Below are 12,911 nucleotides of genomic sequence, written 5' to 3' on the forward strand. Positions count from 1 at the left end.
TTATTTGGGATCGTTTTCTACTCTCTCTTTTAAGGGGAAACCACCCTCTCCTCCCACCCCCTCATCAAATCAGTGCCTAAATGTGAAACGGAGATAGATTCAAAAAGAGCAATGTCGGTTCCATTTACAAAACCCTTTATCCCATCACATTTATAACAATACTGTGATCAACATCATACAAGGTTTATTTCTTTCTCAGATGGCAGCAATGTTTCTCCCACTGCATAACAGATTTCAACTCTGCAAATCATTTTAATCAACTTTCTGCACCTTGAATTTACAAACCATTGGGTGTTAAATTTCCTTAAAACTATTTTATTTTTAAACTTTACTTAAAGCTAAATCTTTAAACACACACATACATACATACATACACACACACACACACACACACACACACACACACACATACTTTAACAGAATATTATAGAAATGTATTAACATTAGAAGTTTGAAGATAGCTCTGCAGGCTGGATTCCTGGCCTGTTCGGGGCAAGTGTAGAAGGCAACCAATTGATGTCTCTCTCTCACAGTGATGTTTCTCTCTTCCTTCTACTTTGCTCAGGACATAGTTGAGTGTTCTGAAATCACACTGTTTCTTTGAAAAAATAAAATTTACTCGAGCCAGCAATAGACCATTCTACATTCACCTCATCTTTTGACCTCTGGGAACTAGTATTACCCAAGAGGACCTTATCGAAGAAATTGGCTGGCAAACCTACCAAATAAGAGTCTCAGGTTCCCTAATTTTTATGGTCATTTTAGTAAATATAAAACTTTACCTGTGTGAACAATGGAGCTAGGTATAGTGCGTTAGGTATACAAACACAACAGAAGTGCTAAACTCATTTAGTAGGACTAGGACTTTAAGGGACTTGATGTTACCAATAGGGGAAAAAAACCAAAACATTATGGTTTTCTGTTCAGATTTTATTTGAAATCTAATTCAAATTGCCAAAGCTACAAAATGGAAAAAAAAATCTGTATTAGTTTTGCTAAGTCACAGCATTCTAAAACAAAATACTACTACTGCTAGCAGATCCATTATACACATTTCTGATGAAATTCATTACCACAATAATTTCATCTTGAAAACAGCTACAACGAAAGTAATTTACACAATATAAAACAATGACAGGTCTACATATGCAGTTACTCATGAGTTTATACATGCTTCACAAATAAACAAACAAAAATCCCAGGAATGCTCTTTCATTTGATTTTTTTAAAAACAGACCGTTCAGGCACAAAACAAAATTGCATTTCCAATAAGTGACAGCATCTTAAAAATGTATGTCAATGTTTGTTTTTCTTTGACTTTTTATGAGACCTGTGTGGAGATCGAGACTGGGATCTGGATTTCTTCCCTGATTTTTTAGGGGATCTAGACCGTGATCGCCTAGACCTTTTAGGTGTTCTTGAACCAGATGGTGATCTGAGGAAACAAAAACAATTTATCACAGTACTCTCTGATCATAATTGACTCCTTAAATAAGCTTTAACTGAACACAACAAAAGTCACTAAAATACATAAGATTGTAAATTTCCCAGGTCTACACTCTGCCTACATGCTCATACACAGATTTTATACTACTTGGGCATTGCATCTGTCATCAATAATGCGCTTGCTTAAAAGCCAGATCCTAAGCCTTACCACACTGCTCTACTGAATCAAAATCTCAAAGCAGAACTGCAGATTTGAAGTTTTAAAATTTCCCCAAGTTAGTGATATACTTCTAAGTCTGAACCTTTAAATCTACAAGATAAAGTTCAAAATGACATCTAATTAATAGCATTCACAAAAAAAAAAAAAAAAAAAAAAAGACAGCTTTGCAGCCTATCTCCTTGAGGAAAAAGGCTCGGAGCACGCAGCAGCAGTGCGTGCAGCCTCAGAGGTGGCGGCAACAGATGAGACAGACGTGCGTGTCAGGCGTGTGAGGAGAGGTGCACAGGGGTGGTGGCAGCAAGTACTCCCGCCCTCCTCCCCGCCCCCCACTTTCACTTCCCCCCTGAAGCCCGAGAGGTGAGGGTGGCGGGAGGGAACTCAATCAGGCTTTAAGGGGCCGAGCCTGCGATTGGAGAGTGGGGGAACCTCTTCCCAAGCCTAAAGCCTGGGGCGTAGGCTTTTGGCTTGGGAAGGGGCTGAGCTTGGGATTGGAGGGAAGGGAAAAATATCAATGGAAACATATCCTCAGGTGGGGGGGGGGGGGGGGGGGGGGAAGGGAGGGAGGGAGGGAGGGAGGGAGGAAGGGAGGAAGGGAGGAAGGGAGGAAGGGAGGAAGGAAGGAAGGAAGGAAGGAATGTCATATCCACCCTAACTGGTTTGGCTCATTGGATAGAGTATAGGCCTGCGGGCACATCCCCAGTAAGGAGTGTGCAGGTGGCAGATGATCGATGTTTCTCTCTCATCAATGTTTCTCTCTATTCCTCTCCCTTCCTCTCTGTAAAAAATCAATAAAATATATTTTAAAAAGAAGAAAAAGAAATGTCATATCCTATGAAAGACACATCTTGAAAACGCTTAAAGAAAGTTGTCATTTTTTCATGGTGAAGGGACTGGAGTCTGTGTTGATGAAAATACCTTGGTGGCTGTGGTGACTGGCAGTGGCTGCAGCAGCAGGGTGATGGGGCTAGCGCCTTCCCCTGATCAGCCCGGTCACCTCAAGCAAAGGGAGGCCAGACTGTAGCTTAGGTCCACTCCCAATAGGGGGTGGGCTTATGCCATCTGTAGGACATCTCCTGAGGGCTCCCAGTATGTGAGGGGGCAGGCTGGGCTGAGGGACCCCTCCCCAGTGCACAAATTTTGGCCCCTAGTAAATAAATAATGCATTTATGTATGTGTATGCGTGTGCGTGTGCATGCATGTGAACACACGTACACCAGTAACATCTATTCTATAAAGATTTTACTAAAAATGGTTACAATAATAAAATTTTAGGAGATAAAAGTTTTAGCTCTTAGGAAAATAACACCAGATAAAATATTTTTAAACCACTTTTCTGGAACTACAAGAAAACAAGTATACACTAAATTATACACTGAAGAAATGGTGTTTATTTTCACAAGTCTCTACCCAAAAACTTACTATTAAGATTGCAGGAGAAATATGGGGAGCAAGGAGGATGTATTTTTTCTTTCAGCCTTGACAAAAATAAAAAAATGTTCTATAGAAATTAAAGAACAGAATGAAAAGTAATGCAGCTATCCCTATTCCGTAGGAAACACTGGATATGATGTTAAAGTTATTGGCTGGCTTTACTTCTGGAAGCCTTCTTGTGTTATAGTCATGAGTCTGGTGTTGAGAGATGGGAAGGCATAATCTAAAATGAAAGTATCTCTTTTTGGTTTCCTAAAGTCCTGTAAAACAAGCATGTCAAACTCATGGACACAATAAGTATTTTGAGGCCCAGCCAATATACAGTATGTAAGAAATGTTTTTATTAAAAAAGTTGTAACTTAATTTTTACAGTATCCTATTATATATAATTATTTAACCCTTTGCACTCCGAACCATTCTGGACATTGGCTACCAGCTACTCGACGCTACTTTGCGGCGGAAACGTGCGTTGAAATAACTCAATTCCCCGTAATCACTAATAAACTGCAATGTCCCCTGAGAGGGGACATCCGAGTGATATGCTAGAATTCCGATGTCCCCTGAGAGGGGATAGCGGAGTGCAAAGGGTTAATAACAAACTATAGCATCCGTTAATGACTGATTACTATAATGTTGCGTTCATTTCCTGTATGTGTATTTTTCTCCACTAATAGCAGCGAATATTTTAGCAGGCGATTGCTATGTGATTAGTCTTGGACTGACTTGTTTGGTGTGTGCAACAGGAAATATTTTGCTTTCAGTACACTTATTAATTTGTGTAGTTATTCAGTATCTGGTAAGTTAATGTTCAAGAAAAAATATTAATTTTTATTAAAATGTTCCATTATTTTATGTTAATGACTAGAGGCCTAGTGCACAAAATCCGTGCACAGGGACAAGAAGGTGTCTCCTCAGGCCAGCCTGCACTCTTTCCAATCAGCACCCACCCCGCACCCCCACCATCCTGGTTGCCCCTAACTCCTCCCCATTCCCCCGCCAACATGGTGGCCCCTAACTGCACTCCTCTGCCAACCTGGTAGCCCCACACAGCCTGCTGTTCAGTGTTATTGTACGGGCATCCTGACCAATTTGCATATTACCCTTTTACTAGTATAGATTACTCATTTATTTCAGCCCTTTGTATTTAGCATGTCAGTATTGAAATAAACCTACATTTCTATGAAAATTGAAACTTTTGGTTTTTTGCAGCCCACATAAACTTAAACCTTGCTTATTTGGCCAGTGATAGCCTTTAAGTTTGACATGCTTGCTGTAAAACATAGCTATCCACCAAATCATTATCAAAAAGTGGTAGAATGATAAGGAAATTGGTATTTCAAATATTGCCAAAAATGATTTGCATTTACCTTTTGGCCTTTTTGCTAACATCTCGAGGAGAATCTTTGTGAGATGATCTGGACCGCGAACTCTCTTTATGAGATCTTTCTGATCGCTCTGATCGCTCCGACTTTGGTGATGGGGACTTCACTCGTCTACCACTGCTACTGCGAGATGGGCTAGGGGACATACTGTGTCGCCTTTTCCTATGGGACAAAGCCCAAAAACATTCCATAAGTAAGCAAAGCATCAGGCATTCAAGCTCCTGCTACCAAATTAGCTATTAATTCCTACCGGTTTGTACTAACTTTATTTCACTAACCTCACTGATGTTATTTTCCAAAAACATTCAAAGCCTTTTATACCAAGAGCCAATTAAATCTTAAAGACTGATCAAGACAAAATTTGAAATCAAGGATTTTGGATTTTCTTTTGCTTTAAGAGATTACTGAGACAATGGACAAAATTTTATTAGGTCTCTAATTAAATAGGTTTTTAAATGTTAATTTCACAATCTTGAAACTTTTATTGTGGTTTATGTAAGACTAGAGGCCCATAACTGGTGGGTGTCCCTTGGCCTAGCCTGTGCCCTTTCGCAATCTGAGATGCCTTAGGGGATTTTGGACTGCCAGTTTCAGCCCGATCCTCGCAGGCCAGGCCGAGGGACCCCACTGGTGCACTATTTTGTGCCAGTCCCACGCCCGAATGGGGATCCAGTGGAGAGCGGTCAGTGGCGGGGCCTATTGGGGGCAGGGCCAGCCAGCCCCACCCCCTGGTCAAACTCCCAGTGGAGGGGACAATTTGCATATTGGCCTTTTATTATATAGGAAGGATAGGGCACCAAGTTACTCTGAAATTGTTGGAGGAAGGGGAAAGGAGAAGAAAATATGGCAAAAGTAGAAATATTTAAGATTTGGGGAACATGGATGAAAGACACCTGGAAATTCTTTATACCATTCTTGCAAGTTTTCTGTAAATCTAAAATATCAAAATAATAAAAAAAAAAAAGAAAAGTAGATTTACTATTTAACTAATAACTATGCTATTTGTAACTATTTGTATAGTAACTAAGCCAAAATTTTTAAATTTATATTCACTTGGTTTTTATTAGGAAAAAGTTAACTGTTAATAGAAGCAATTTTCTCTACTAAATCAGATTTGGTGATTATTAACATAGAAAATAAAAATTAAAAGAGAAGCAATTCTTATTGGAATGAAGATAAAGTAAGTAGCAAGTCCTTACAGTCCATGTGCATAATCTCCTTCCCAGGTAGGACTAGAAGAATCAAGTTTACATGTAGCAGACTCAGCACAGAATGCTTATATTAGAGACAACAAGAAAGATCTAGCAAGCTGTTTAGTTATTTAAGCCTAAGCTTGATACCTAGTATGGTAACTAAATTCTTAGTACTGAATTAAGGTTAAGGTAACTTGCGAACCATGTGAAAGGATATAAAGGGATGATGGCTTAGCTAACTAAGCCAAGTGCTAATTAATGGTCCCATTTTTCAGTTAGTTCTGCCTCCAATAGGCAAGAGCCAAACATATTTATCATGAAAAATTATTTTCTAGTTTGTTGGAATCGGTGTTGAAAATATTATAACATGGAACATCATTCTAAATCCTAAAACCAGTATAGTTATTAAATTAGAAATGTTATACCTTTCTTTCCTTGTTGGAGTACACTCATCTTTTTCCTTCTTGTCTTTGGACCGAGATTCCAATTTTTCTTTATCCTTCTTATCTCTTTCTCGTTCTCTTTCTAATTCTTTCTCTTTCTCCTGTGAAAATTTTTTTTTTTAAAGAAAGAATATTTTGTCATGAAAACCAATCTGGGTTAATCTCATTTATATAATGATACGTTCTCTTCTACTTAACTAATTTTTAAATCACAAATAACATTAAAAAAACAAACAAACAAAAAAAACCAACAGCAGCAGCAAAAAAAAAACAAAAAAAAACACCTCCTCTTCCAAAAAAGCTAGCCATTTCTTCTACTCACCATGAATAACAGTAATACCAGTGACAGCAGTCAAACATTTATACTGTGTGCTTACCATAGGCCAGATAATTAGTAAACAATCCTCACACACCATTTCATATATTTCTTCCAAACACCCACAGTAGTACCTTTATCCCGTTTCTAGAGATGAAAGCTGAAACTCAGAAAGTTTAAGTTCCATGCCCCTGGTCACACAGAATAAAGTCAGGATTTGAGCCCAAGCTCTGGAGCTAAGGTTTGCAACTACCACCTGCAGAGTGCTGTCCCTTACAAGATAACAACACAGTGAACGTGCCATTTCAGATGACAATAAAATAGCAGTGATACTATTGCACAGCAAGTTGATTTAATCAAGAGAGCCTTGACAAAGCAATAGGCTGAAAAGGAGAAATAGTTATTCACAAAAACTGTCCATCAGAAAATCTTATTAGTGAGAGACAAGTACCAATTGTATTGCAAATTTTAAATCCTAATTTATGAAAATAAAACTATGTGATTATACAATTATATAAACCTGGAAAACTATATCAGTGTTTTTCAACCTTTTTTGGGCAAAGGCACACTTGTTTCATGAAAAAAATCACGAGGCACACCACCATTAGAAAATGTTAAAAAATTTAACTCTGTGCCTATATTGACTATATATAAAGTAATTCTCTTGAATAGTAATCAAATAAACACAAAGAAAGTATTTTATAATTACTTTATTATGAAATATTAAGTAAACAAAATAGTGAAAAATTATAAAATTCTTGTCTTGTCTGCACCTACGGCACACCAGGAATAGCGGTTGAAAAACGCTGAACTATATCCTTATCCTCAGATACTATAATTGCCACTTCTCACTTGAAATTATAATTTCTATTGATTATTTAATTAAAGGAGTAGCTATAGACAATGAACCCACAAAGCCCACTCAGATCTTCATTAACAGGGAATTTAACTGCTCTAAGATTTCTGTGCATCAAGAAAGCTTTCTGATAGCTATAAAAAGCCTGTACCAGATGTTGGCAAACATTTCCTATAAAGAGCCAGAAAATATAAAATATCTTCTGCTTTGTGGGCCACACAAAGATGGTTAAAAATATTCAACTCTGCTAAAGGAGAATGGCTGTGAGCCATGTTTATTTACAAAATGAGGTGATGGTACAGTCTGCCAACCCTATACATCTTCAAGAAACACACCCTCCTCCCCAAATGCAATCTGGAATGCAGAAGACTAAAACATACATGTCTTACTACCATCAGGACCAGTAAGCATTCCAAAGTAGAGGAGTCTTCCATAAAGATCAAACACCTGCCACCATCTCCAAAGGGATTCATGTGGTACAGATACATAACATCTTTTTTCAAATCTAAATGATCTTTATTCAAAATATATCATATAGAGTAGAAATTTTAAAAGTGAGGCTTATGGTCTGCAAAATACAGTTTCCTCATGCATAATTTATAGAAATCAAACTAGAGTTAAAATATTTTAAATAAAAATATAGCAGTCCCAATAAAACCCCTGGGTTCTCTCAACAATTATCATGTGGGTCTCCTTATCCTAAAATTTTGTGTATCCCTAGATATTTTTTAATGAACAAGAATATCAGGTCCCTCAAAAGTTTAGAGTTCACTGATAAGGTAGTCTACCACTTGCTGTCCCTCCTTGAAAATAATTGAAAAGGAGTCCTACATTAACTTTCTAAAGCCTAACTCCATCTTTTTGTCTCTATGCCACTTCTCATGGTTTCTGGTATCTCATGGTCACAAATACTCTTTCTATAGGGTTTTTTCTCTATTTCAAAACTCTATTCCAGTTTTGAAATCATATTCTTAGCAGAATTTTCTTATTTATAGGTAATATCTACAATAAAATATTATGCTGTGGCCCTAACCCTTTTACAAGTTGAAATAATTGTAAAACATGAAATTTCAAATCTTCCTAGTTGTCTACCAGTATCCAGCATTTATACATCAAAGGATGCAATTTGAATTAATTTTCCTTAATATACCAATACTAGTGGTGTGGTATACAAATTCATGGGGGGGAGGGGGGCGCCTCAGTCCGGCCTGCATCCTCTCCAATCTGGAAACCCTCAGGGGATGTCGACTGCCAGTTTAGGCCTGATCCCACAGGATTGGGCAGTCGAACATCCCTCTTGCAATCTAGGACCACTGGCTCCTAACAGCTTGCCTGCCTGCCAGCTTGCTCACCCCCAACTGCGCCACCCCCCACCCCCCCACTGCCAGGCTTCTCACCCTCAACTGCTTCCCCCCCACTGATCTAATCACCTCCAAATGCCCTTCCCTGCTGGCCTGCTCGCCCCCAACTGCCCACCTGGCTAGCCTGATCTCCCCATCAGCCTGCTTACCCCCAAATTCTACCCCCTCCCCCCCGCACCCCCTACTGTCTTCCCCTCCAGGCCTGATCGTCCCTATCTGCCTCTGCCTCAGCCCCAACACCAAGCAAGGCTTTGTCTGGAAGGTCTCCCAGTCTAATTAGCATATTACCCTTTATTAGTATAGAACAGTGTTTCCCAAAGTGTGGTACATGTACCCCCAGGGGTACAGGAAGAGTTTGGTGGGGGTATGTATTGCACCGGAGTTTGGTGGGGATATGCACTGCATCATGCTTAGCTGCACCTTATACATCCATTTTTTTTTTTTTTTACAAGGGGTACTCAGCGTTATGAAAACTATAGAAGGGGTACACATATTCCAAAAGTTTGGGAAACACTCGTATAGAAGATAGAGGTCTGGTGCATGGATGGGGGCTGGCTGATCTGCCCTAAAGGTGGTCCTCTTAGGGGATGGGGCCGGCCTGGGCGAGGGACAGTTTGTAGGCCAGCCACACCTTCATTGGGGTGGGGTCCCCACTGGGGATGGTGCTAGCCTGCGCAAGGGGCTGGGGCAGTTTGCAGGCTGTCCACGCCCCCATCGGGGTGGGAGATCCTGCTGGGGGGTGTGGCTGACCTGGGCAAGGGGCTGAGGGCCATTTGGAGGTGGTTTGCAGGCCGGCCAAGCCCCCAGCTTTGTCCAGAAGGTCTCCGAAGGGTCTCCGATCTAATTAGCATATCTCTCTTTTATTAGTATAGATACCAATATGCTAGGGAGTCAAACAAATAATTTTCTATTCCTTACTCGTTGAAGTAGTTTATCTCTGTAGTGTTCTACTTGCTCCTGAAAGCTCTGGCCTGGTTTTTTAGGTCTTTTTCCAGATTCCAATTCATCCTGAAACTTCATAACTTTGAGCTGTGAAGACAAAATTTTTTCATCACTATAGTTCCTCAAGTACTGCATGATGAACAAAATAGTAACAGAGGCAGAGATACATGGAACAGACTGACAGCTGTCAAAGGGGGACTGGGGCAGGGAGTCTGGATGAAATAAGGTGATGTGATTAAGTAACCCCCCCCATTTTTACACACACACACACACACACACACACACACACACACATACTATACATATAACACATAGACACAGACAACAGTGTAGTGATGGCCTGAGGGAAAGGGAACTGTGGTAGAAATGGGTAAAGAGGGGAAACAGGAACAGAAAGAGACTTTGCTTGGGGCAATGGGGCACATGAGTCTATGTGTAAATGATCTTTTATTGAGTTGTACACTTGAAACCTGTACCCCAATAAATTCAATTAAAAAAAAAAAAGTATTTTCTTTGAAACAAGCATATTAAAAGGAAACATAAATACAGCAAAGTAGTATGTGTCAGACAAGCCCAACTATGCAGAACTGAAATGATGGAGCATGCACCCACATGATCTCCGTAAAACTGTATAAGATGACTCAAAAATCTGAATGTGGCCGAAACCAGTTTGGCTCAGAGGTAGAGCGTCGGTCTGCGGACTGAAAGGTCCCAGGTTAGATTCCGGTCAGGGGCATGTACCTTGGTTGCGGGCACATCCCCAGTAGGGGGTGTGCAAGAGGCAGCTGGTCGATGTTTCTCTGCCATCGACGTTTCTAGCTCTCTCTCTCTCTTCCTCTCTGTAAAAAAAATCAATAAAATATATTTTTTTAAAAAATCTGAATGTGGTTTAAGAACTTATCTCAACAAAATGATAATGAAGTTGGTATCTGGTTCCCCAAAGAATTACATTTTAAAATTAGAATTTAGTTCACAATGCAAATCCCCAAAGATTAAATTGTGAGAGGCAGGCACTACAAGAGCAAGAGAAACAATCAAGGAGTGTCTAGTAAAAAAAAGGAAAGGTCAGATTATCAGAGAGCACATATATATACAAATACATAGAAATTAACAAAAAAGCTAAATTAGGTTTTTTTCTCTTTAAGCCAATAAGGAAATAGAACATTTAAGAATGATCAGTCTGTTTGGCATTTTTAATTATCAAAATGTCACTTCAATTATCAAGGAAATATATTTTTAATGAACTCAGTCTTTGTTTCTACTCCAATATTCCATCAGGTTAGTAAGACGGAGATCAGCAAGGCTATTAAAATGGGGCACATGCAGCTTGAAAAGGGCATCTGTAAGTGTATTCTTGACATCCATCACCTTGCACCCCTAAAAACTCTAGAGAGAGTGTAACTGAACACATCCCCAAAAAAATGAATCAACCTAACGCTGAAATCTCGCCTCTAAACTTATAACACCACCATATGATTCTGTGTAAAGTAGACAAAATTCTTTCTCTGTTAACTTTTTGGCTTGGTGATATCTGAGAATGAGGTGAACAAGAACTTATAACCAGCACAACAGTGAGTAGGTGGAGAAACAGAAATAAGGTAACGAATTATCAGTAAAAAAGAATAGCACTGACAGATTATGCATTAAAAAATAAATACTGTTAAATAAATGGACCGAGTATTAACATTCACTCATGTACATTTTTTTTTGTGTGTGTTTTTTTTTTTAGAGAAAGAGAGAGGGAGAAACATCAATGTGAGAGTGAAACATTGATTGGTTGCCTCCTGCATGCCCCCTACCAGGGTGTAGCCTGCAACTGGAGTATGTGCCCTGAGCAGGAATCGAACTGGCAACCTTTTAGTGCATGTGATGACGCCCAAACAACTGAGCCACAATGGCCAGGGCCAATCATATACACTTTTGAGATTCTGGACTAACTGCTACACTATTTACCGGGCATGTTTCAAAACCTTGTGGCAAGGAACAGGAAGGAAGGTTCCCATTATAGAATTCTTCCCTGACATATTTGAATACTTGTGATAATAAATAGAGGCATTAAAAAAGGAGAGGGATAAGGGGAGGGGAGATTCTGCTGGAGATGGTTTGGACTCTCATATAAATTTTTCTCCTTATTGTTAAGCTCCACTTAATGTCTACTGTCTCTCCTCTCCATCACTAAAGGATACAGATACTTAAAGTTAGCATCCTATATAACAAAGAGGTAATATGCAAATTGCCCATCACTTCAACATACAAGATGGCCGCCCCCATGTGGACACAAGATTGATGACAAGGGAGGGAAGTTGGCGGAGATTAGGCCAGCAGGAGAGCAGTTAGGAGTGACCAGGCCAGCAAGGGAGGCAAGTTAGGGACAATCGGGCTGGCAGGGGAGTGGTTAAGGGGTGATCAGGCTGGCTGGCAGAGGAGATTAGGGGCAATCAGGAAGTAGGCAGATGAGCAATTGGGAGCCAGCAGTCCTGGATTATGAGAAAAATGTCCGACTACCCTTGAGGGGTCTCCAATTGGAGAGGGTGCAGGCTGGGCTGAGGGACACACACACACACACACACACACACACACACCCCATGCATGAATTTCATGCACTGGGCCTCTAGTAATATAATAAATGTTACCTAACTTGAACATGCCACAAAGTAGCTAACTTTTCTGAGTTATATTCTATGTACACTCAAAACGTAATGACTTTCATAATGTCAGATGTAATCTATTCATTAGAATATCTTCAGAAGATCTCTCCATGGCACTAGAAAGACATGGTCCTTTGCCTCATGGAAATCGGTCTTGGGGAGGAGGAGGGCACGGGGAAACAGACAGAAATTAAGCAAGCAATCAAGAAAAAAAACCCATAAAATATAATCACTAATCAGAACAGAGATATATAGGGGGATGTAAGAAAATCCAGATAAGAAAAAGGATATAGGGGGAGAAGGGATGCTTGAACAAAGAGGCCTGAAGGAAGTGAGCTGAGGCAGAGAGGGAACAGGATGTGCCAAGATGTGATGCCAAGAGGAAGCCTAGTTCAGTAGAAAAACTGAAAGGTCAGTGCAGTTTTAAATTTCAATGCAATACAAACCTCGATTTCACGAAGTTTGGCTCGTTTTTCCTCACTCATTTCAGAGTACTTAGAGAACTTGGACTCAGTCATTTCTTCTTTGATTGGATTGGAATATAAATGATGTTCTTCAGATTTGGAACTTTGAGTATCTTCTTCATCTTCACTGTCTTCTTCTTGACTTTGGAAATAAGCAGAATACATTGTATATCAAGACACCAAACAAAAGTTAAATTTAACAGTTTGTC

General features: G+C 39.7%; 1 protein-coding gene across 6 annotated transcripts in view; it reads right to left on the reverse strand.

The window, feature by feature from the left end:
• Positions 1-909: 909 nt before the first annotated feature.
• Positions 910-12,911, reverse strand: part of U2SURP (U2 snRNP associated SURP domain containing) — a 70,042-nt gene continuing 58,040 nt past the window's right edge. For all 6 annotated transcript variants that reach the window (XM_084875927.1, XM_084875925.1, XM_084875926.1 and 3 more), the window contains 5 exons: positions 12,685-12,844; positions 9,567-9,677; positions 6,098-6,216; positions 4,465-4,641; positions 910-1,435 (listed from right to left, as the gene is read on the reverse strand). In XM_084875927.1, the coding sequence (XP_084732053.1) occupies positions 1,297-1,435; positions 4,465-4,641; positions 6,098-6,216; positions 9,567-9,677; positions 12,685-12,844 (706 nt within the window). In that variant the 3' untranslated portion in view covers positions 910-1,296. The remainder of the gene's footprint in view (positions 1,436-4,464; positions 4,642-6,097; positions 6,217-9,566; positions 9,678-12,684; positions 12,845-12,911) is intronic.

Source organism: Pipistrellus hanaki (genome assembly GCF_964339955.1).
Source record: "Pipistrellus hanaki genome assembly, chromosome: 2".
Classification (NCBI taxonomy): domain Eukaryota; kingdom Metazoa; phylum Chordata; class Mammalia; order Chiroptera; family Vespertilionidae; genus Pipistrellus; species Pipistrellus hanaki.